Source organism: Nannobrachium achirus (assembly GCF_963921795.1).
Source record: "Nannobrachium achirus genome assembly, chromosome: 24".
Taxonomy (NCBI): Eukaryota; Metazoa; Chordata; class Actinopteri; order Myctophiformes; family Myctophidae; genus Nannobrachium; species Nannobrachium achirus.
Genome location: NC_137831.1, coordinates 30,010,099 through 30,036,077, shown reverse-complemented (window position 1 = coordinate 30,036,077; position 25,979 = coordinate 30,010,099). Strand labels below are relative to the sequence as shown.

The 25,979-nt window shown below is 41.6% G+C and overlaps 1 protein-coding gene across 1 annotated transcript in view; it reads right to left on the bottom strand.

Moving 5' to 3' along the window:
• The window catches only part of LOC308279970 (interleukin-1 receptor accessory protein-like 1), a gene marked incomplete at both ends in the record, with an annotated part of 729,472 nt that overhangs the window by 28,854 nt on the left and 674,639 nt on the right, over window positions 1–25,979 (bottom strand). Inside the window, one exon of the mRNA XM_080720201.1 lies at window positions 5,552–5,698. Within this exon, the coding sequence (XP_080576327.1) occupies window positions 5,552–5,698 (147 nt within the window). The remainder of the gene's footprint in view (window positions 1–5,551; window positions 5,699–25,979) is intronic.

Genomic DNA, 25,979 nt, shown 5'->3' with positions numbered 1-25,979 from the left:
TTCCAGAGTTTTGGGGCAACTGCCGCAAAGGCCCGGTCACCCTTAGTGACAAGATTAGTTGTAGGTACAATAAGAAGGCCTTTGTCGGAGGACCTGAGGGAGCGCGTGTTAGGCTTAGGTTGTAATAGGTCCTTGATATAAAGTGGGGCCAGCCCATTTAATGCTTTATAAGTAGTTAATAAAATTTTAAAATCAATACGGGACTTGATGGGAAGCCAATGAAGTGCGGCTAGGACCGGTGTGATATGTGCTCTACGGTGTGTGTTTGTAAGGATTCTGGCAGCGGCATTTTGAACTAACTGTAAACGGTGAATAGCGGAAAGGCTCAGGGTGGTATAGAGTCCATTACAATAATCTAACCGGGAAGAAACAAAAGCATGTATGATTTTTTCAAGATCTTGTGAGGTGATGATTGGTTTGATTTTGGCTATATTGCGCAGGTGGTAGAAGCAAGACTGGGTGACCTTCTTAACATGAAACTCAAAGTTCATGTGGTTGTCAAAGAAGACACCAAGGTTCTTTGCATTGTTAGTGACATTAGATGCCAGTGGACCAAGGGATTGACGAATCATGTTAGCGGTCCTCTCAGGGCCTATGATGAGGATTTCAGTTTTGTCAGCATTAAGCTGTAGAAAGTTCTGTGCCATCCAATTATTGATTCCCTTTAAACAGTCCTGCATGATTGAAATTTTACTAAGGTCGTGTTGTTTAAAAGATAAATATAACTGGGTATCATCAGCGTAACAATGATAAGAAATACCATCAAAAGTGTTAATAAGAGCACCAAGGGGTAACATATAAAGTGAAAACAGAACAGGACCAAGAATGGAACCCTGGGGGACCCCACAGGTCAAAGGAGCTGAGGAGGAGACATAGCCGTCAACGGCGACAGCCACACTTCTACCAGACAAATAGGAGGAGAACCACTCCAAAGCCAACCCAGTTAGGCCAACCCACTGTTGGAGCCTATTGAGGAGGATTTGATGGTTGATTGTGTCAAAAGCTGCGCTTAAGTCAAGCAACAGAAGCACCGAACACTCTCCATTATCAGCCCGCATGAGTAAATCACTAGTGACTCTAAGAAGTGCTGTTTCTGTACTGTGTTTCTGACGGAAACCTGACTGAAATTTGTCAAATATATTATTGTTGTTGACAAAATGTATGAGTTGGCCACAAACGTTGTGAGCTTGTAGATCAGCTATTTCCACTATTTCTTAAATATTTGTGTTCTAATTTACGGAATTTCTTCGATTTTATTTATTATTTATTCATGGAATTACTTACAAAATAACTTTGAAATGTATTTTTTTTATTTGCAAGTGAAGCAATGTAGGCTACAACATAAACACAAAATAATCATATTTTCCACAAGACATTCTGAAATAATGTGCAATGCCTTACCAGCAGAAACCCGAGGGATAATTACCTTACGACCACAGGAAGTTAGTTATAAGCTTTCTTCTAACAAAAATGTCATGGTTTGAGGAGCCTTAATAAAATAAACGCAACAACGGATTTGACCGTGAGTCGGGACAACACTGCATCAACGGTGAACACATCACAAAGGATTTTGATTTGACCCGGCAGTTTTGTCGGTGTCTGTCATGTGAGCGACCCAGGAAGATTCAGGACTACGCTCAGCTCTAGCTACATAAAATAACGCAAAATAACAGAGTAAGACACCATAACGGTAAATGAGTTACTGAATTTAAAAATGGTAACGGTGTTACAGTAACTAGTTACTTTTTAACGCGTTAGTCACAACACTGCTGAACAAACACAATATAACAATGAGTACTATCAGAATTGTACGGCTCCAAAGCTCATACTAGTTAGACGTTTGGACTCCTACGGGAGAAGAACCTCCGGGTTCAAATTCCAGATATGAACGTTAAAGGAGTAGTTCACCACTTTTCAACCTGTCTTCATATAATAGGTCCTCACTAATGTTCATGATAAAATATCACCATTTTTTTTCTACTCAGTCCAAGTCTCCTTGGAGAGCTGTGGGCCAGTAACTCACTGTGATTTTCTCGATCTCCGTTGGGATAGAATGGGTGTTTTGGCCGATCATCGATCTCCCCGTGCGTTTCGCGTGCGCGATCCGTTCACGTAAATGTCCCCGCAAACAATCCATGTGTGACTGAAGAACAGAACTGAAAAGTTTCGCTAGCATAGACCCAAGCATGGCTGCAGTAGGAGGAGGAGGAGTGTGTAGACAGCAAACGAATGGGTGGAAGGTGCCTTGGAAAAGGAAAGGCCAATGACGTCACCTCTGCTTCATGTCAGACCGTGCATGAGCTATGAATGCACGAGTGGTGGCTAGGGAAGGTTAGACGATCGCCGATTTTCGGATGAAAATCATTTATTCCGGTTTTAATGACAAAGTACGGGAAAGTGCGACGTGGCTGAGACTCCTTGGTGGGAAGTACGATATACGACGGTTTTAACATGGGGGGGCCCCCCATGGCTTACAAAGTGTTAATCACTATTTTTGAAAAAAATATTTAGATTTTTATTATCACAAGAACAATGGCTTCTACTTTAAAATTGCAACTTTTCAGGAATAGAAAGCCTGCAGTTTCTATAAGCTGGATTGGTAATCGATGATGTCACAAGACGATGGGTTTCTGACCAGCCCACAGCTATTTTTGAGTGAGGACCAATTATATGAACATCGGTTGAAAAGTGGCAGAGTGCCCCTTTAAGGATTGCAACTTTTAAGCATTTCTATAGAAATCATGGCGTTTCTGGCCATTCTGACTGCAGCGGCAATGCTGTGGAGTAAAAAAAAAGGTAGAAGAAAATAGGTAAATCGTTTATTGATTAGGTTGCAGGGTATGATACAGTACATTATTGATGTAGATGTTCAAGGAGACACTGTCAGCCGATGTAGTGTAATAGCTGGATTCCTAAGAGAACGGTTTGCATTTTCTTCAGTCATCAGTTACTTCTCCACCTGTGCCCAGAGTTCTCAGGCTGTGACCTGACAAGCATTTGAACTGGGGCATTTGGAATTGAGGCGTAACATTTTGTTTGACACGATTCCACAGATAAATATTGTGGAAAATATCCCATCTACAATGCCTCACAGTCAGCTTGAAGATTTGCTATTTTCAAAATGTTTGCAGTTTTCTTAGGTAATATTTGCCAATTTGGCCAATGTTTGACCGTTTTTAGAAACCCTCTGGTATGTTGCCCTCAATTTCCTGCCACCACTTTCCCTTGTTATATCAATTGTGTGTTAATTTCGACAAGAGTATGACGAAAAATGTTTGTCGACAACCTTTTTTCGCTGACGAAAACAAAATAAAACTATGGTGACTAAAATTAAGATAAATATATTGATAATTTCAACAAATAAAAACTAGACCAAAATGCTATAGGGAGGGACTATCGGAGGAGAGATCCATTAGAACTAAAAAGACAAATCATCGGGGAGAGGTGTGATCATACTTCTTAAGTCTGATATACCATCAAGTTAGAGTTTGGGTTACCTCACCTCACCTTGAGGTTACAGTAGTACATTCAACCATTTTAACATTCAAGCACTTGAATAATGCTTATTTAATGATTATCTAAGTGCCTTCACACTGACTACTACTATCACCCTGTTTAGCCCCCATTACTGTACCTCCTGTGTACACACAACACAAAACAAGTGCTGTATGCATAATGTATGTCCTTGCTGATGATTCATGAGTTAATTCCCAATACCTTATCGTGCAGGCACGTATCGCAATCTAAAACACCTTTGAAAAATGTTAAAACTGAAATAGGTTAAGTGCGTTTTGAGTTTTGAACCAATGAAAAGTATTAACAAGAGCTTTGTGACTGAATACTAGCTACATTGGATTGATTGGAACGCAGTTCTTCCTCCCGGACATTTCCTGAAAAGTAAAGGTTCTGGACATACAAGGTTTCCACCAGACAGCGACGATGTGACATCCTCTCGTTTGTACATCCAACGACCAAGTAAAATACGTGATGCCTATAATATCACCTCCTCATCCTTCTGTTTACGAACATAATACAAACAAGTACAATGCATAATGCATACCATTACAGTAACTCCTGTGTACTTACATTAATACACAAAGAAGTACAATGCATAATGTATACGCCATTACCGCCTGTGTAAGCGATAACTCAAGGCAGGCCGGGTTGTGAGTTAATGCTTTTCTAAAACACTTGCCAAATGGCAATATCAAAATCACACACACACGCGTCCACGTTTCCAATTAAAAGCCTTTGTAATAACAGTTTCATTATAAGAATAATTTATGCAAGAAAGTAGACCCTGACACAACGGGCGTGTTGCTATGCAACGTTTGCATATTATGCTCAGGTTTGACAGATTCTTTGCCGTTTCTAATATTGGGAAAGAGATCTCCCAACTTTTCACCGACCTGCTTTGACACTTTCTACAACATATTTTAGTAGTTGGGGAACCACATGCCCAAAAGCTCAAGAAAAAAGGGTTGAACCGGTCATGTCCTGCTATATTTTAATTTGTGTTTTTTTCTATTCATTTGGTCATTAAGGCCCACAGAATGAGAGGCCTACTCTGCCGGAAACATCGCGAAAAAGAGTTATGGACATTTTAGCATAATGATGTGATGTGCATTTTCCCCAATATATTTCAACTTTGCCATGGGTTATGACAAAAGCCAATGTCTCATTTGCAATCTTTATAGGCAAGTCATTCTTTTGACCCCCCCCCCCCCCCCCCCCCCAAAAAAAAAAGAAGAAAAAAAAAGTAAACACAAAACACATAAAAACCACGCAGACACGTAGAGACTTCTCGCATTTATAGATAGATGACGTGATTTGACCGACCAATTTTATATCCTCATATAAATTACGCAAATCTGTGTGTGTGTGCGTGTGTGCGAGTGAGTCTGACTATCTGTGTATCCGGGAAACCGAACGGATATATATCGAGTATGTCAGTCGGATTGGCGGTATTGTGCAGAAGCACCAAATTAAATGTTTTTTTTTTTTTTTCTAGATTCTGACGATCCTGTCAACAGGGACGTGCTGGCCATTGGGAAAAGCGGGACAACTCCCGAACTGCAGGGTTCATTCCCGGCCGGTCCAGGCCGGCCATTTGGAAAAAAATAAAAAATAAAATGTCGGCCTTCGTTCCATTTTTCGCAAAGTAAAGCCCTGCGCTTCATCATACAAGGCCGTTGCACAAAAGTAGTGAAAACAGCAGATCTACAAGCACACAACGCCTCGCGGTGCGAAGCGTTGTGTGCTTGTAGATCGGCTGTTTTCACTAGTTTAAATCATTTTTAAAATGATAAATACAAAACAAGCGGTTTTGGACATACAAGGTTTCCACCCGATAACGACGAAATATAACTCATGTACAGTAATTGGCCCACTGGCTTGTCACTTGTCATGATCTGAAATGGCAAATCTTTGAGTAGCAGCAGCTTTGTAGAGAGAGATCTCTCTCTATGGCGCGCAATGAGGGCCTCTCCAACTCTGTTTCCCGGGCTGAATCAAGGGCCCAGCATGTCCCTGTGCCAAAGAGCTATCTTACCTCCGTCCAGATCCTCGCTGCCAAAGTGGTTCCTGTAGAAGAGCATGAGCTCGATCCGGTAGCACTTGTAGACCGTCACCGTACAGATCATCAGCAGCAGGATGGCCCCCAGACCTCCCGCCAGCTCCACTGTGTACATCAACTCTGCTGCAGAATGGGGAGAGAGAGAGAGAGAGAGAGAGAGAGAGAGAGAGAGAGAGAGAGAGAGAGAGAGAGAGAGAGAGAGAGAGAGAAGGAGGAGGACACAAAGTGGGGAGGAAGGGAGAGAAATAAAGGAATTAAATGGAAGGAAAGAAACAAATAATATATATTTTTATACATTTTAAATTGAAACCTGGATACAGTGATTTTCAACCCGTTTCATTTCAAGGGCCCACACTCTGATTCCAGTGGTTACAAACTGGGAGTCGAGCCCCCAAATAATTTGTTGGGGTCCCTAGATGATTAGCTTAAAGTGTTAGTTCACCTATTTTTTACATAAAGCTGTGTGAAATACTTGCCATTCAAATAGTGGTTACAAATGTACTAATTCATTACCAGAGTCCCGTGGTCAGAGTTCTGGTCAGTTTTAGATGAATATAAAGTAGTTCCGGTGATTTGGCAGGGGCTCATGGCCCAATCATTAAAAATAGATGAATCCACAAAACCAAATAGACCAAATTTCGTTCAACTTTGACATCACATTTTTTGTGTCCAGTATCACTACGTGCAAAGCACCAAAAAAGGTGCTTTGCAGTCAGCTGATCAGAACGAAACCTCGCTCTACATGGTAGAAATAGGCCAACAGTGTTGTGGATTCATCTATTTTCAATGATTGGGCCACGCCAAATGGCCCCCACCCCATTGGAACTACTTAATATTCATTAGAAAATTACCAGAACTCTGACCACGGGACTCTGGTAATCAATTAATACATTTTTAACCACTGTTTTAATGGCAAGTATTTCACACAGCTTTATGTAAAAAATAGGTGAACTTACACTTTAATGTGCATCATTGTTTTCTCACTTAACAGTAAACAAACCGACATACAGTATGAGTGCATATGGATATCTGCACATTTCTTAAGTTACAATTTAAGGACTTTTAAGACCTTTTTTGAGTAGTGCTAGCCGCTCCATGGCTCCAGTACGTGACACTGTGTGTATGTCCGTTTGTATGTGGACAATATGCCCCTTGTGACATCATGTGGGTCTACAGCAGGGTTTCACAAAGTGGGTGCCGTGACGCAAGTCCAGGTGTTTGATAATATTTGGAATTGATCAATATCACTTCAGTTTAACCACTTATACTAAGTAAAACAGACCTGAGTTGCACGGTACTTGGTGTATTCTTTTTCTGCACCAAAAACGTGCCAAAAACAGCAACCAAAAACACACCAAAACGCACCGAGCTTGTAGTTTGGCTATTTTCACAATATTTACCTGTGGAACCGACTAAATGTCATGCCTACAATTCCAAATGCTTTATTATTTTGGGGGGTCGCGGCCTGAAAGGTTTGGGAACACTTGTGTCACAGGTCCTGGAAAGTTCTAGGACGATTTAAGCAATTTTACACGAGAGGGTGTGCTTTACCGTGATTATTGACACAACGACAATGCTCGTGGTCAGACCTGAGTCCTGTAAGCATCACTGAAGAGCCAGTAATCATGGCAAAACTACAGTAAATGCCTAAAATTGTAACTGTTCGCTCAATCTCATTGTAATTAAAGACCCAATGAATTGACTATTTTGGGTATTTTTCAGTTTGAAAAGGAAGCCTGTGTGTTTCTGAACCAATCCGAGGGGACCAGCCCTTCAGGCGATGGGATTTAAAACCTGAGTAATGGGAGTAATGGGAGCCAGCAATGGGAAACAAACAGGTGAATGTAATCAAAGGTTCATTTATATGCAAGCGGACCTGTCTATGTCATCACTTGAATTTCTGTTCACAGGAAGTAATTAAGAATGGCCTATTTAGGGACCTTTGATATAAATATACACAAAAATTGTTTATTTTCTATTTTTTGGGCATCTAGTGTTAGGTATGGCCATATTATCACTACAGATATGCTCTAAAAGTGTGAAAAACATGTTTTTGATTTCACCCTGTCTTTAAGATATTTGATGGAAATGTATTTTTTAATTTATGCTAGATTTAACTGCTACGTCCATATGCAAACTGCTAGCCTATAGCCACTCATAGTTTAAATTAGTTTAATTTGAGCACGGCTAGAGAGCCTATAATTCAACCAATCAGATTGTTTGGTTCGGAACTACCTGTTGTTTAACCCATTTAGAACGGGTACACATTTTGTGTATCATTATTGTATGCTTTAACGGTGCCGCGCTGTGAGCTTGTATATCTGCTATTTTTCAAAAATTAGAATTTTGACCCGATTCTATAAGTGTCTTTTGAATCCCTCTAAGATTTTTTGAAAAAAACATGTTTCTATGTCAGCAATCTGGCTAGCCATCGTCAAAGAAAGGGTCCCTTTCACTTAAATGGAGCTCAGTTAGTCTGTTCTTGAGAGACTAGCCTACTATAGTATGTCAGTGGTTCTCAAACCTTTTCATGTGAAGGACCCCCAAAATGATATTTATTTGGCCACGGACCCCCATCTCAAAATATTTAATTCCAAATTTGAGTTACAAACGTTCGCTTTGAAAATACATATATTCAAAGATGTGCACACGTTTTCAAGACTTTTTTCAAAAATAGCAGATCTACAAGCTTGCAGCGCTGCGGTGCCGCGCTGCAAGCTTGTATATCTGCTATTTTTCAATAGTGAAAGCATTCAATAATCCTAAATGGGTTAACCTGGGTTATTATTAACGTTTGTTTGTAGTCAAAAAGAGCCACGTTGAAACCATGTTGTCATTAGCGCCAGTCTTGTTTTGTCAGGGTATTTGTATTAGCCGACAGTGAAATGTGTCCTTTCAACCAGCTAAGTGTATTCAAACCAAGACAGAATTAATCAAGGTTTCCATGAGGGAAAAAAAAAACAACAACAACATTGCTTTGCAAACTGTGTGCGCGATACAAACGATCAAACAATCCATACTCGGGAAGAATTCACGAGAACTAAGTGGTTACCAGCAGTATGAACGCCACACAAAAAAAAAAATCTAAATCATGTTTTTTCTTTTTTCTTTTCTCCAAAGAATCAAACAAACAGGGAGGATATAAGAAACAAGACAGCGGCTGCTAAAGTGTAATGGAACGTTAACAGATACACTGAGACAACGTGATGTACCGGAACCGTGGCATCTGACAGCTTCCCGCTGACACCCCCTTGCTGAGTCTACACGTAGGGGTAGCGGGGGGGAGGGGGCCTGCAGTGGTGGAAAAAGTAGGCTACTCACATTTTTTTTTTTTTTTTTTACTTAAACGGGGAATACCACACCATTTTCAACATTGAACCATACCTTAGCAGAGCAGTGGTTTTAGACGAGCAGATTCAGGTACAGGAGGTTATATAGGGTTATGATTAGACATATAGTTAGGCTTATAGGGTTGGAGTTTGGGCTTGATTTACATTATACTTAGTTGCACGTACACCGGTGTCCATGGTGCAGGCTACTGAAAATAAGCAATTTACAAGCTCATAAAGCGTCGCGCCACTGCACGGTTATGAGCTTGTAGATCTACATTTTTTTCTGACTTTCGGGTTACGGTGTTTGACGTTAACATTTACATAAAAAGGACATTCATAAAATTTACGCTCTGAAATGTTGACGTCCTCATAACTATAGTAATATAGACGCGCGTGTGTGTGTGTGTGTGTGTGTGTGTGTGTGTGTGTGTGTGTGTGCGTGTGCGTGTGTGTGTGTGTGTGTGGGAGAGCAGTCAGAGCTCGTGGCCATTAGCTGAAGCCGGTTGCACTTCAGCGGATCGAAGTGGTCCACTCTCTCCCTGCCATCCGTCATCGCCCGCCAGCCAGCCAGCGGTATCCCCGATACCACCAGCTCCCCGACAAGCCGTCTGCAGCCAGGCCTGACAAACACCCTAACACTAAACATCCACACTGTCCTGGCCTGCCCTGATTTCCCACAATTTGTTGCTGCTGTTGTTTTTGACTTGTGTACAAACGTAAAGACCCCATAAACAGGAAGTACCCTTAACGCAGTAAGAGTACATCTCAACAGGCTTGAAAATTAATTAGCATACATTTTAGGCCCTACCTGGGCCGAAAATGTCGGGTCGGGTCAGGTCAGGTCAGGTTCGGGTTTGTTTGAGAACTCTAAGAGTAGGCAGTATTATGTATTCAAATTTTAACTCTTCGCCCCAATTTTGACCCTAGCTCGTTGCCAATACGAACGCTCGTTCTTTTACCTTGTCTGATGACTGTAAGCTGATGAGGGGTCGCGCTGGTGTGTACAGTAAAAAAACATCTCCCGTAATGCTGCTTTCAAATCTCCACCACACGTAAACCTCAATGATGTCCAATTCACTTCATGGCTGTTCTCTGTAGACCTGATCTAGATTATACATTTCTATTCTCTGACGGCAAGCGGAGCGGCCCAATTCACATCCATTCTTTGCATAAGGCTGCCCTCTGCCGCCAGCTTGGCTAAAGTACACATATTATAGGTCCAATAAAAAAATAATCGTTTGGAAATAATGAATAGATCTTTTTCTATAACATCGCAAAGGTAAGCTTCTTTTTTGCTGGCACCAACCCCAATAAATAAATAATAAATCTGGTAGTAGAACTGTTAATGTCAACCATCCTCTAATCCCCCCCTTTTCAATATTATACATATTTTTTGCCAATTATTTGGTTGTCCTATTGCAATATTAATACCCTCACAGGCCACGGGATGGTAATCGCTGATGTACATGCGTGGATTAATAAAGACTAGGAAGGCACCATAAATAAGCTCAGATGACAGCGTGTTTACTCCAGTCTTCGAGGACCCGTGCGTGCTACACCAGGTCGACGGGTTGACAATGCAGTGGGGGCTGTCCTCACCGTATGGAGACAGAGAGCTAATGACACCGGACAGTGAACTGATGTCACAGGACAGCGGGTGACACTTCAGGCCGCCACTGGCCCGCTCCGCTTAACTTGTGCAGACAGGCGTGCACATCCTCCTCAGACACATTTCCAGACAACGTCACGCTGATAAGAACCAGTATGCGGCGCGCAGGTCTGGGGGCCAAAAGAAACCGACTGCTCATAAGATGCAATGTTAAAGTGGTCACAGCCTCGTGTGTGAAAATGCATCCCATCAAACTTTCAGATGCTGTTTTTCTCCCAGTGTGGAGAAAGAATACTTAGGCTTCCTATACACACAGTTGAAGTTGAACTATGTGAACGAGGCCTTTGGATTTTTACTGTTATTTCTTGCTCTTGAAATATACAATCCTTAGGTTTCTGTTGGAAGGAGTGCTCACTGTGAGCTTGTAGATTGGCTATTTTTGGCAAAGAGCTTTGGAGGGGGAAAAGAGCAGACTAAGTACAGTGAAAGGTCAAGTTTATTAAGTATCGACCGTTCAAGTGGTTAAATATCTGAAAATACACATTAACATGAATCCAAAATACACTGATGATCATGCTGTCAAACAATGAAACTATATGGAATCTATGGCTGTGGGGGGGTCCCTGCTTCATCTCTCTCTCAACTAAGGGGTCCTTGGCCTGAGAACGTTGAAGACCCCTGATGTACAGGGTTTCCTACTGGTGAGTGAAGGGGTCTCTTAGACAGGCGACCCCCTTCCCTTGCCTTCGCTACGCCTGGCAAAATCTGTGTGGTCAGCCTTCGTTGGTTGACTAATGTCTTGACTACGGAAGGGCTGCATCTCACACACACACGCACGCACGCACGCACGCACGGACGCACGCACGGACGAACGCACGCAACCTTACACATGGTTGCTGTCACGAAGAAACCTTTTATCTCCATATTTGAAAAAAAAAATAATAATGCCCCACTTTGTCATACATACTGCAGTGTCTCACGAAATTTGTGGAATGCACCGCGATGCCACGCGTTGTAGAGCTTGTAGATCTGCTACTGTTTAAACAGTTTTTCGAATCAGTGTTTTTTTCTGTAATCTGTAGTTTGTTTTTAATAATTAGGCTCAGAAAAGTGAGTTCATTGGCCTCCCGACGTACGCATCCGTTATCGGGGAGGGTGTATCACCTTTGCCGTTACTTTCCCCCGTGTTTGCATCGTTCCAATGCAGCATTTACCATTTATCTGTTACTTTCCACTGCATTTGTATCGTTCCAATGTACCATTTACCACTTTGGTTGTTGCGTTCCAAAAGAGGTGACGATTAACGAAAATTCCTGAACTATGACACCTACAGGAATCTAGGTATAGGCCTATATTATCTTTGTAAGTCAAAAGGCAACAGAACACAGAGAGAAAAACAGCAGCCATGGCTCATTGGAGTGGAGTTTTCAATTTTAACATTGTAATACCCGTTTTATGGACCAGGACAAAGACAGCATGTCATAATTGCTTTAAGTGTGTCTGTGTGTGTGTTTTTTTTTTATTATATAAATATAGAACCGATTAAAAGTATAAAGAGTTTGTTGTGGCTAAATAATCAATGTATCCATCTGGGACACACAGGTTCTACTTTTCCATTTCCTGAAAATTGGACATACAAGGTTTTCTCCGACACCGACACCGATGACACACGCAGAGTGCACATGTACGCACGCACGCACACACACACAAGCGCAGAGCGTGCACGAGGCCAGGCATGCACTGCCATCCATCAGGGAGGGACATTTAACCTGGTTAGGAAGTGTGATGCAGGGTTGCGGTGCGCGGGCCGCCGGGCCGACGCGCAGCTCTCCGTGATGAGGGATGATGTTCTCAGCGGGCTAACGAGTGACGGCCGCGGACGCTTCATCACGCCTGTCCGGCCGCGACCTTAGTGTCTGCGCGCAGGCGGCGCCCGCGACGCGCAAACACAAACGCGCACGCACACACACACACACACACACACACACACACACACACACACACACACACACACACACACACACACACACACACACACACACACACACACACACACACACACACACAATCAAACGTGTACGGATGCACGCGTGCACACGCAGGCAGCCTGGGGAATTTTGAGATATTTTGTCTTTACTTTGTTATTTCTAATTTTAGATACTTTACTCCACTATCATCTCAGACACACACACGCACGCACACACACACACACACACACACACGCACACACACACACACACACACACACACACACACACACACACACACACAAAATAAACAGAAAATAAACAAAAATAAAAAATAAAACAATTCACAGGAGGCAAGCAGTGATCACCCCATGACGTGCACTGCAATGTAGTTTCAAATGCACTACATTGAAGGCGCTTTTTGAGAGTGGAAAAAATAAGAAGACATGTGTGACATGTGTGATCTGGGCAGCTTGCCCAAGGAAATGTGCCAAGCTCAATAGGGAACAACGGGAGTTACTTTACAGCACTGATAAGAGATTCAGTCAGCCAGACCAAAGAAAGTCTATGTCTCCTCTCTCTCTCTATCTCCCCCCCTCCCTGGTCTTGTACCTCAGATATTATGTGGACAGTGCATAACAGGCCAGCTGTTCCTCAAGCATCAGCGATTACAGCGGCGGAGGCCAATTCTTTTCCCGCCTGGCGCCCATATGGTGGCAGCGGTGCGATGGGACCGATTAAGAGGAGTTAACTCATGAGGACCGAGCGAGACCGAACCCCCCCGCCCACACACACACGCACGCACGCACGCACGCACGCAGCGCACGCAGCGCACGCACGCACGCACGCACGCAACGCACGCAGCGCACGCTGAAAGTGCTGCTATTTCCTTCAGCGTCTCTCGAAGATCATGTCCGTCCGTCCGTCCATCCGTACAGTGCGTCACGCCTCATGTCACGCTCCATACAGTTATGGCCAAGACATCTCCATATATGGAGCTGGCCAATACCTCTACATCTGACCTCACGGACCATAGGTCGCAGTTTAGTATTTGAACCGTTACAAAGGCTGGAAAACAAGAAAGTGATGATCAAATAAATCCATTTTCTGTTAGTACGTTGTCTATTTCTCGCCTCAAATGTAAAAAAAAAACATTCTTGAGAGCAACGTTTAGTTGTAAATGACGATGTGCGTTTGTTTACATGGCTGACATGTTGGATACGGTACTAAATTCACACAGTGCATCCTGACTGCAGCAGGTGTTCTGAGTCTTTGATGAGGCAGCGGTGAATTATAGAGCGGTGCGATCATTATACGCCTATAATTCACCGCTGATTTCAGCGCTCGACCAATCAGAATCAAGCATTCAACCAAGCCGGGTAATAAATGTTTGTTAAAAACTGTGCAAACTATAATTTTGGTCAGAAAACACACATTGACCGATGTTTACATGTGCAGGCAGTGAAGTGCCTTGTTTTCTCTGGTTGAATTTACAATCTTCCAGAAGTAGGTTAGGTTATCATAAAATCCAGTAAAATTCTCAGTTATGATCCGACTCTGAGTCACAGACCTTTAAGAGTCCATCTGTAAGGCCCCCGGGTCTTTTTATTGCATCACTTCCTCTATCTATCAAAAGGAACAGATCTGATCTGCCCTGAAAACTCACCTTTCAGGAGGCCAGAGGCGGAGGTAGTTATCACTTCTCCCATAGACAGGCGAGAAGTGAGCACCCCCCCCCCCCCCTCTTAACTTTAAGCCAACCCCCTTGTTTCCCCTACCTTGTACATAGTGTTTTTATAACGGTGATGATTTTTTTATTTATTTACTTTTGCTCGCTATTTGTTATGTCCATGAATTGAATACCAAGGACTTCCGACGTAAAAAAGACCATAAAAGGACTTATTTGGGATGCTCCTTTAAGGCAGAGTGTTTAACTGTACTTGTACTGTACTACATTTTTATATTGTATTGACTATACTTGTACTGTTTAAAGGGGGGCGTGGCTAGCGATTGACCGAATTCACGTTACGCAACTTCCTGGTGCTGACATCACGGTTGAAGGGGAAAAACTACTAATATCCCATAGAGTTAACACAGAAATCGCAAATTTAATGCAATTTCCGAATAGTAATGTATAAAATACGGCTAGCATGATCAAGAAAACAAGATAGTAAAAGGCACAAAGCGTTATAATTTACTTTACCGTTCGAAACAATGATTTGTTGGCTTTAAGTCCAGCAATTTCTATGTTATTTTACCCTCCAAAGCTGACCTCAGCACCAGGAAGTTGCTGAGAAATTCGCTGAGTGCGCGTGCGTGGGCAGGCCGTGAATACATAGGGTCTATTCAGGGGCTGGAACTATGTGGCAAATTATGGATCTCCATATAAGGACATGCCTGAACAAAGCACGGAACCAACCGGTCAGTACTATGGCGTAATATCTATGACATCAAGGATCTCCATATATGGGCAAAGAAGGGACACAGACAGTCGCCCTCTCCCTCAACTACCTTCAAAACCACACTGAAAACACACATCAGCAGGAGAGCCAGGAGAGTTGAGGTCTAGTTAGGCTGTCTCTCCAACACTTGCCTTACTTTTAATCGCCTTTATTCAAGCATTTTGCTTTCAAGTTTCAAATACAAATCTTTCCTATGGGGGTCCCCGGCCCGGCACTACATCTTGTCAGATGAGGGTCGGCAGCCAAATTGGTATCAAATATAGGCCTACATTCCGTACTATAACAGACAGAGTGAGACGTAGGAGGGTACCCCCCAGTTTGGGAACCATTGCCTTCTCAGACAGAGGATTGAAATGAAAGGCTAAAGAGCCAGTATCGCATTAAATAAGGACTTTTCTTTTAACTGTGACTCATGCAAAGCTACACTAGAGGAGTCCCAGAATAAAATACAATAGCTGGGAATTTGCATATAGGTCCTTTTTAAACGACAACGCTGAGAGGGGTTGAGGGGTGCTCGGAGCCGAGTGAAAATGGCTCACAATTTAAATGGCCACTCTAAAAACCACATAGCTTTTTGTACTTTTCACCGGATCAGCAGTGGTGGAAATACTACTCACATTTTTAAGTAAAAGTATCAATACTGCCATGTAGAAGTAGTAAGTAAAACTGCAGACTACCAAAAGTAAAAGTACTCGTCATTATGCAGAATGTTTTGTTCATTATGGAGACACAAAGAGTCTCCTCAAATTTAGGACAATAAAATTGAAGTTCCATTCCGATATAACCCACTGAGCATGCCGTCCAAAAGTGGTCTAATAGTGGTATAGATTTGAAAGTGTTTTAGTCGTCTAAACTTAGACTAGACGACTAATAGATGTCTAATAGTCGTCTAAATGTAGACCGTCTATATTTAGACGACTATTAGACATCTATTAGTCGTCTAGTCTAAGTTTAGAGGACAAAAAAACGTTCAAATCTATACCACTATTAGACCACTTTTAGACGGCATGCTCAGTGGAAAAGGTATTAACACTTATGTTGCTATGATTTTTTCTCTTCAATGTCCCACGTTGCCATGGTTACCATAGACTTCCATGTAATTGCGCAATTGTGTCAAAAGTGCACGCCCATGCCTAGATGATGCACCACGTGTGTGCAGGCTGTTCACAGCTTTCAAACAAAAAAATCCGCTTGGAAATCCGTTCAGGCATTCATGATTTATCAGCCATTATGTTTTCTTCAGATGTAATTTCGCGATCGCGATCATGCCTAATACATTTCTGGAGGTCCGAAACATTTTTTTGAATTTTTTTGATTTTTTTTTTTTTTTCAAAAACGTCCCAAACTCGGGAAACTCGGGGTTGGCACAGCGGTAGTACCTTTTCAAACTCGGGAAACTCGGGGTTGGCACCAGATGTGTTAAAAAAGTGCAATGATGAGGTGGGGAAGGAACTTAGAAAGGATCCAGGGCAGCTCTGTTCAGTTCAAAGTAGAAAATGGTTTATTTAATTCATGGCAAGGAAGATTAAAAAAACGACCATCGCGTTTCGGCCAAGTATGGCCTTCATCAGGGTCCGCTAACAATGACAGTGACAGACGTCATTAAGTAGCGCACGCAATCATTGAACAACAGGACTTCACCACACTCCACCAGTCTACTCAAATTACTGGCTTAGGAATGTGACAAAAAAAATATCCATGAATTCAAGTCTCCAGGGGGGTGAGTAATCGATCGAAGAAAAGTTGTGGGTGAACTATCCCTTAGTACAGGGGTGGGCAACTTTGATGATGGAGAGGGCCACTATATTTCCACCAATGCATATTGGTACAGTATCCGTATTGTCATTCTAGTGTATCTCATACAAAAGAAGCAAAAATAGAAGATCTACAAGCTCAAAACGTGTAGATCTGCAATTTTTGCTTCTTTCGAATTGGAATCATGAATAATGTTTGTTATTTTTTAATTGGAATCCTGAAATGTGCAATTGTATTTAATTTAAAATGCAATAGTTATACTCATGTTAACTTTATGAACCTATATACAAATACGTTGGATATGAAAAAAAGACAAACATTTTAGTACTACTATACTAGTAGCTACTAAGATAGACTGAAGTCATGTTTGCATGTTTGGAATTGTAACAGCTGAAATCAATAATATATCAGTATTAACCTGCGGGCCGCATTAAGTGTGGGGGCCGCCTGTTGCCCATGTATGCCTTAGTAAATAAGTAAATAATGTGAGTATACTTTTTCCACCGCTGCGTGAGAGTACTTTTTCCATCACTGTTAATATTAAAACCGTAATATACCGTACATCATCTGTACTAAAATTAGCCGACCGGAATTTTCCGGACTAGGTCATTAAAACCGAAATAAATGATAATTAACAAAAAACAACGGTCGGCAGCTGTCCTCCGTCTCTTCTTCGGCTGGTCTAAAAGGATCATTCTCTCAACCCTTGCACCGGAAGTGCTTCTGGTCACTATCCCTTCTCTATACCCAAATTCCTGTTTACTTTCATTGTAGAAGAAAGCGTTAGCATAGCATCTCTCGGTTATGTTTTCGACCGGATAGAAGTTGAGATCGGGGCTTCATACGGCTGGATTACATTCGTTTATCTCCATGTGCACGGATCGTGCACGCGAAACGCACAGGGGGGAAGACGACTCGGCCAAAATACCCACTATATGCCAATACAGATCAAGCTACTTCTGGTGAGTTTTAACCGGGGGTATTGACGGAGGAGAAAAAAGGCTGGGGAAGTGTTAAAACTCAACGGTTTTGGACATACAAGGTTTCCGATCCGGCAGTCCCATAAAGGAAGCAAAACATGGGCTTGAAGGAAGGTGCTTTGTTATTTTTAAGTCCTGCTCTGGTTGATTAGTCGTCCATGTTCACTGTCTGCCCGCGCTTCTTCTTCTTCCTCTGCGTCTCTTTTCATGGGGGAACAGCCGACTGTTTCCCACCCTTCACAGATGCAAGCCACTGCTGCCGAGATAGGAGAAAAAAGAGGAAAAAGTGCTACAGTACTTTGAAAAAAAGAAAAAAGTTCACTTCAGGATTTCCTTTTTTTTTCATTCTTTTGAAAAAGGCAGCCTTGGTAGATTCCTTTGTGTGTATATTTCACAAGATTACTTTTGTAGTCGCTCATGGTTTTTGTTAACCCATTTAGAACGGGTACACATTATAGTGTATCGTTATTTTATGCTTTAACTATTGAGAAAATAGCAGATCTACAAGCTCACAGCGCGGCTGCGAGCTTGTAGATCTGCTATTTTTTTTTTATCGTGGAAATTTGCATTTTGACCCGATTCTATAAGTGTCTTTTGAATCCTTCTAATGTTTCTATGTCAGCAATCTGGCCAGCCATCGTCAAAGAAAAGGTCCTTTTCACTTGAACTGGAGCTCAGTTAGTCTGTTCTTGAGAAACTACTATGTCAGTGGTTCTCAAACTTTTTCATTTGAAGGACCCCCAAAATGATATGTATTTGGCCACGGACCCCCATCTCAAAATATTTAGTTCCAGGGACCCCCCAGAAGCAAAATTTGAGTTACAAACGTTCGCTTTAAAAACACATATATTCAAAGATTTGCACATTATTTTCACAACTTTTCAAAAATAGCAGATATACAAGCTCGCAGCGTGGCACGGAGTGCCGCGCTGCGAGCTTGTATATCTGCTATTTTTTAATAGTTAAAGCATCCATTAATTTTACACCTAAATGGGTTTAAAGGACAACTTTAGTTTTTTACAAAAAGGGTTCATATTTTAGATTGTAATTAAAGAATATAAAAGATGAGTGTTAAATTGATTTAATGTACTTAATGTACTGGCTAAATATGTAATTTTACACAGAATAAGCCCATTCCCAAGATACAACGCAACCTTTCATGGTTGGATGTGACTTATGGGGGCTAGAAGTGTTACTGTAAATAGCAATAAAGAAATTGCTGTCTTATTGTGTCTAAAAAAGACATATTTAGCCACTTGTACGCATGCCCCCATGCGTACACATGCCCCACATTTTAGCACGGTAAACGCAATAAAACAATAGAACGAAGCAAATGAAAACATTTTAACACTCACTTTTTCTTTTCTCTAATTACAATCTAAAATATGAACCCTTGTTGTAAAAAAACAAAGTTGTCCTTTAATGGTATATAGGGGGAAACTTGGTTTTAACCACTTAAAAATGATATACTGTACTTTGTTGACCAGGGTCACCCATACACTACATACACATTGACCCCGGCCGGTTTAGCGGGCACTGTGCGCCGCTCGGGCGGGCGGGCGGACGGGCTTGTCTAGGGTTTATCTATTTGTTCGCATTCCGTAACTAATGCAAGTGCAGCGAGTCGTGTCTCAGCCAGGGTACACTTTTCAAAAGTGGGAAAGTGTGTGTCCGGGTGTGAGACAGAGTGTGAGCGAGGGAGAGGAGGAAGGGGAGGGAGAAAGAGAGAGCGAGAGACAATCTATGCGACTGCTGAAGAAAAGTATTTATTGACGACACAAAGGGGTGCTTGGGTGGTGCAGTGGTGAAGTCCCTGCCCACCACCACAGAGGCTGCGGGTTCGAATCCACCGTGGTGCAAGCGGCTTTGTCGGGCATCTACACGAACACAATTGGTCCGTGAATTCAAGTCTCCATGGGTTGTGTAATTGATAAGAAATAAGTGTTTCTAGGGGTATCCCTTTAACCCTAACCCCACAAATACTATCTTCGTCCATGCATTACCCCTTATTTCTAAACTTCTTTGCCATTTTTTACTACTTTCAAAAACATTTTAAAATACTTCAAATAGCCGATCTACATCGACACGTTGTGAGCTTGTAGATCAGTTATTTGAAACAAATAAAAATTGCAAAGGAGTTTAGGGATAGGGGTTAAGGCATGGACAAAAATAGAGCCCTATATGCCAAACCCTAACCCAAACCTCACACACGGAGCCTGATTCATCAATCTGGTCGTAAATATAGTGTAAATAAAGTGACTAAATCTGGCTTATATTTCTGTCTTCCCTTCAAAATCGCAAACAAAAAAAACATTGCTGAATCTGACCCTAACTTGTGAATTTTTCCTAAATGCCGGTAAGATCAAAATATGGGCGTGATTTGGCCGTAACGTGCTTGATGAATCGGTGAACCCATTATGCCTAACCCTAACCTCACATTAACTATGCCTGACCCTAACATGCACGTTAACAATGTGCATCTTTAACTAATTAAAAGAGGAAGAGAAAAAGAAACAAACTCTGGAATCGATTCCTGTGGAGGCAAAACAGACGGTCACGGAGAGGTCGGGCGGTGTTGTTGAAGAATAGCTTGAAAACCGCAACAGTATTCCTTAACGCATCTCCAGTGGCTAAAGGTTTAAAAGAAATCGATTGAGTGAAAGAGCACTGTGGTCAGCTAAGGTGAAGTATGTTACCGCTCGCGCGTGTTTGTGTGCTGTGTGCTGTGTGTGTGTGTGTGTGTGTGTGTGTGTGTGTGTGTGTGTGTGTGTGTGTGTGTGTGTGTGTGTGTGTGTGTGTGTGTTCACTCGAGTGTGTGAAGTCTGATGCATTTCTAGCCTCCTCTCCCTCTTGGCTACATATAACCCAGCTCCTTCCCTCAAGGCCGCGCCGGCAGGGGTCATCATCAATATGTCCGTACACGGACAAATGTCTCCGTGGCAAGACTTGTTCCTTGTCCTTGGCAAATTTGAGATTTTCTTTTTTAACCTATTTAGAAGAGGTACACATTTATTGTATATCATTATTTTATGCTTTAACTATTGAAAAATAGCAGATATACAAGCTCACAGCGCGGCACCGAGTGCCGCGCTGCGAGCTTGTAGATCTGCTATTTTTGAAACATTTTGACAATTTGAATTTTGACCCGATTCTATAAGTGTCTTTTGAATCCTTCTAAGGTTTTTTGAAAAACCTATGTTGTCAGCAATCTGGCCAGCCATCGTCAAAGAAAAGCTCCTTTTCACTTAACTGGAGCTCAGTTAGTCTGTTCTTGAGAGACTACTTTGTCAGTGGCCCATAGCAAAGCAAAAATCACCATTAAGAGCTACTTTATATCTCATTTCTGTCTTAAGACAAAGATGAGCACCAGTTGAGACCGAAGTCCTTTTTCTCATCCTTCTCAATCATGACTCCTGAGAAATAAACATGGTTCGAGTCTCACAGTGATCCTGATCTGAGATCTCTAACATTTCTTATTGTTATCTCTTGAACGTCGTCTCAGATCTGTCTCGAAGTGATCAATGTCTGAGCTCTCTAAATTAGATCACTGGTATCTCTTTCATAGTGTCTTAGCTAATTCTCACAGTGCTCTCCATGTGAGCTCTCTAAACTGTCTCAATGGCATCTGTTATATTTAGTCTCAAATCAGTCTCACAAGTGATATAACTGAGTTCTCAAGATTACCTCATCGGTATCTCTTTTCTAGATCTCAGTTAAAGTTGAATAATCAGATGCCCTTGAGAAACATGGATTGTCCCTAATGTTCTCAAAATTCAGGCCAAATTTCATATTTATTTTTATGACAGCTTCAATATACAGTACATGAAAAGGTCTAGTCTAAAATGTCTCAACAGTGTTTGGGAAATGTGACTCGCTAGACCCTAGCTTATGGGTAACTCATAGAGTGTACAAATAGAACCAAAATGCACCCATCCACTATCAGAGTTAAAGGCCCACACCTATAGGACAACCAGATCTTATTTTATTGTGTTTGTGTTCAATCTGTGTTTTGAGATATTTTAGTATTTCAGCATGACTAGTGATGCATTTTGCAACATATGATGCAAAATGCATTATGATCCCCAAAACCCATTGAATCGTAAGGCTTCTGCATTGGAAATGAAAATGCTGCAGCAAGCAGCAGCATGTATTCTACGTCACCATCTACACGTGGACCAATCAGGGGAAGCTTTACTTGTTTTGCGGACAGCAGTTGAAACGCAGTCACTGATTGGCCCCGATCAGAAAATGATCGGGCCAATGTCCTATACTCCCTGCCTATACGCGGAAGTCCAGACCTCATACTGGGGAAGGAATGAGTGTGTGAACGCAGTATGTGGGATGGCCCGCCAGGCTAGTTGTCTTGGGCATCTAGCCTATCTCTTTCAGACCCAGATTACAGAAATTACTCTCAAAGCCCCATTTAATAGTTTGGGATAAATACTCAACATTATAACAACATTATAAAGCATTCTATGATCACGCATACTGTATATGCAATGTAATATGCTTGCACTATAATTACAGCATAAACACTCATAATGCTTCATGATCACAATTACTGGTTACTCACTGATTTTTTTGTTTTGTTTTTTTTTGGCCAGGATCATAGTCTCTCTATAAATGTCGCTTTTCAAATCAGCTTGGTGGCCCTGGACGTTAAAATATGTCAAAACTCCCCCCAAAAGACACTTATTCTGACTAGCTTTTTGGCGCTGAGTCCGATGAAGCTGGTCCCGTCGTGTAAAATGCTTTGGTCAATTTCTAACCCCTCTAAAAGGGCTAGCTCGGGTTCTAGGGGGCGTATATACAAACGGAAAAAAGATTATTGGTCGGCTTTCCACGACGAACACGTGGATGTATGTTTCATTTCTTCAGCGACCCCTAGAAGGCTAACCCTAATTCTAACTTTAGGGGCCGTTCTCTTCGCATGTTCATCTCCGCGAGCTGAACACACCAGTATAAGGTTCATCCCACACGGACACTCCTGTGAGGAGATAGCTTTCTCCGGCCTTTCATTCAATGTGCTCTAACGTTTATAGAGTCCATGACCCTTGGTCAAATTGGAGATCACGGGGAAGAAAGTTTGTAGGAGGACAACCAAGACATCCACACGTTCGTCTCGGAGAGCTCTACAACATATCTCAGAACCAAGGTCTGATGTCGCATCGTCTTTGACTTAAAACGCGAAATAACTAAGCCTAGGGTTAGCTATTTCGCATTATAAGTCGAAAACCATCATGTGTCAAGGGCCTGTCTTTTAGTAGGCTATGTTGTATAGCTCACCGAGACGAACACGTGGAGGTGTGTTTTATTTCTGTGCGACATTCCTAGGGTTAAACTAGGATTAGCCTCCTTTGAATTACTATAAAATCACGATAGGATATTAGGGTTGCTGAATGTCGACCTGAGGCTTAAAATTACGTGCAAACTTGAGAAAAAATATATATCAGAGCACCTACCAACCCGTAATACCTAAAACACACCAGGAAGTGGCAGGTTTGAGTGGGGGTCCACAGGGGTCCACAGGTAGCCCCGGCAGTGGCTGGGCCCCCGGGGACCCCTTGGGTGCCGGCCCCGTCTCTCCCGGGCCTAGAGTTATGGCCTTTTAAAAAATTATTGTAACCGTGGTGTGACATGATGAGCCAACCAGCCAGCCGGTGGAGGTTTTGATAGTGACTGCGACCTGAAGGTGACAAAAATGGCCTCTCAAAAATGTTACCAATGCCATTGTAAGCTTGTAGATCTGCTCTTTTCAAAGATTCTGCATAATGAGTACTTTCTACTTTTGTACTTTACATATAAATAATTTTCATACCAATAGCTTTGTACTTACTAAGTAAATTTAGAATGATTTGTTACAGAGTATTTCTACATTGCAGTATTGAAAAAAATAAGTATATCTTCCAATGAAGTATAGGCCTAGCACTTTATAGTATGTTTATTATACCTTGTAGGGTAGGGAAGGGGTCTTCAACATGTATTGTATATTTATTTATAAAATTGTGTAAAATCATATTGTGCATTCAATACTGCTATAATAATAATTATATATATATATATATATATATATATATATATATATATATATATATATATATATATATATATATATATATATATACCCCCTACTGTTGAAGACCCCTGATCTGATAAGTGTACAGTAGTTGAAAAACAATGCATTATTGCTTCAGCAGCAGTCAGTAAAAGGGTTAATTGCCCAAACAACAACTGGGAAGGTTGAGAACAGTGACATCACATATTGCTTTGATCTACCAGGAAGCAGAGCTCTGTAGGAGGCGGGGCATATCCTTTATTATTATACTTTCCCAGAGGAAACATTTGCTGCTCATTTTTAGCTCATGATGCTCATCTATTGCTCCTCGAGACAGAAAAGGAGCTATTGAGACAGAAAGGAGATTGGAGCGACTTGGAACTGGTTTGAACCAGTGCCATTTTGAACCTCAGAGTCAGTCAGTGTTGAAGAGAAGAACACACAGGAATTATATGCTCTCATGGACTTTATCCTTTTTCGGTAGGTGAAACAGCATAGCCACTGGATAAAGTTACCTACATGTACTGTATGTTACTTAAGAATGTTGTCTGTGGTGTTTTTGTACAAAGTGTGTATTTTCCTGAAAGGTTCACCCAACAAGTAGTACAAAGCTAATGCTAAAGTTAGCTAATGCTAACGCAAGCTGATGCTAACGTTTGCTAACATTTTACAGTGGACATCCTAATGGAACTGAATGTTCAAAAGGTGTAAGATAGGTTCCCTTTTGATAGAAGCAGACGTTTTTTTTTTTATTTATTTTTATTGTATTAACCTTGCTGTGTATTTGTGCACAGCTTGCAGCCTGTTGTGTGTGGTATTGTGGCTAACAGAGCCAAAGTTAGCTAGCAGCTGTTCAATACAGTCTAATGTTAGCTTGCAATGGTAGTAGAGTATACAAATGGAACTAAATGAACCCTAACAGGTCCATTTGGTTCCATTTGTACAGTTCTAGGGGAGTTATGGATGATGGGGGATCATGGCCAAATGCATACTAAACAGGGGGTCCTTGAAATAAATAAAATAGTCTGAGAACCAGTTCTTAACTAGAAATACTGTTCATACAAAACAGTGTGGGCTCATATGGGCACAAATATCTACCCATTGGCTGCTCCTCATTGTAATCAGTGATGTAATAATCATATTTGAACTGGGGACCCCCCAAAATAGTCATATTTGTACTGGGGACCCTCCACACTGACAAGCACTTGGAATGCAGTGAGCTTGTAGATCTGTTATTTTCAAAATTGTTGTCTCTTATACCATTTGACAATTTGGCCAATGTTTGACCAGTTTTTATATAATTTGTTGTTTACTTTTAATGTTATAATGGTATTTTCTTTCCTTTGTTCCCCTGTTCTTTTGAGGTATAAGAAATGTGGTTCTCAACCTGTGGGTCAGGACCCCCAGGGGGTCCCTAAATGATTTTGGGTGGGTCCCCAAATGATTGGCTAATCATTGTTTTCTCAACAGTAAACAAACTAACAAAGTTGAAGTGTATAGAGGGTATCTGCACATTTCTAAAGTGACAATTTAAGGACTTTTTAATACTGTACCTCTAAAATGACAAACTAAACATTGGGCCAAATGATCATATATTAGACTCAGAAATTGTGTAAATAGAAGATCTACATGCTCACAAAGTTGTGGGCATGTAGATCTGCTAGACTTTCACAATAGAACAGTGTTATACAAAATGTACTGTCCCAACTCTTAGTGCTCGTCAGGGTGGGGGTCCCCAGTTAAAATATGAATATTTTTGGGGTTGCGGCCTGAAAAGTTTGAGAACAACTGCAGGCTACCGGCAGCAGTGCGCAAAATCGCTTCATGTTGTTTGATCCGGCACGCAATAGTTATTTATAATATAATATATTTTACATTACTCTTAACACAAATGATCCCCTCTTGCTAATCACATGTTTTGCAAAACACAGGATCACACCTGTTATGTCAACATGCTAGATTCAGTGACTGAATCTAGCCTTTCTCAGCTCCAGTGCAGACAATGGGGACTGATGACACCACCATTTTGCAGCAGTGTCCTGCCCAAAGGAACAGAGTTGACCTGACTCATCTCGCTCAGGTAAGATTTGCAGATGACTGTTTGAAATGGAGATCAAGATAGTGATTCTGATAAAGGGGGCAGGGGCGTCAATTGGGTATGGCAGGGGTATGTAGCTACCATACCCTGGGTCCAGGGGGAAAATAAAAGTTACTTTTAAATATAAATCCATGAATGTCTCTTTG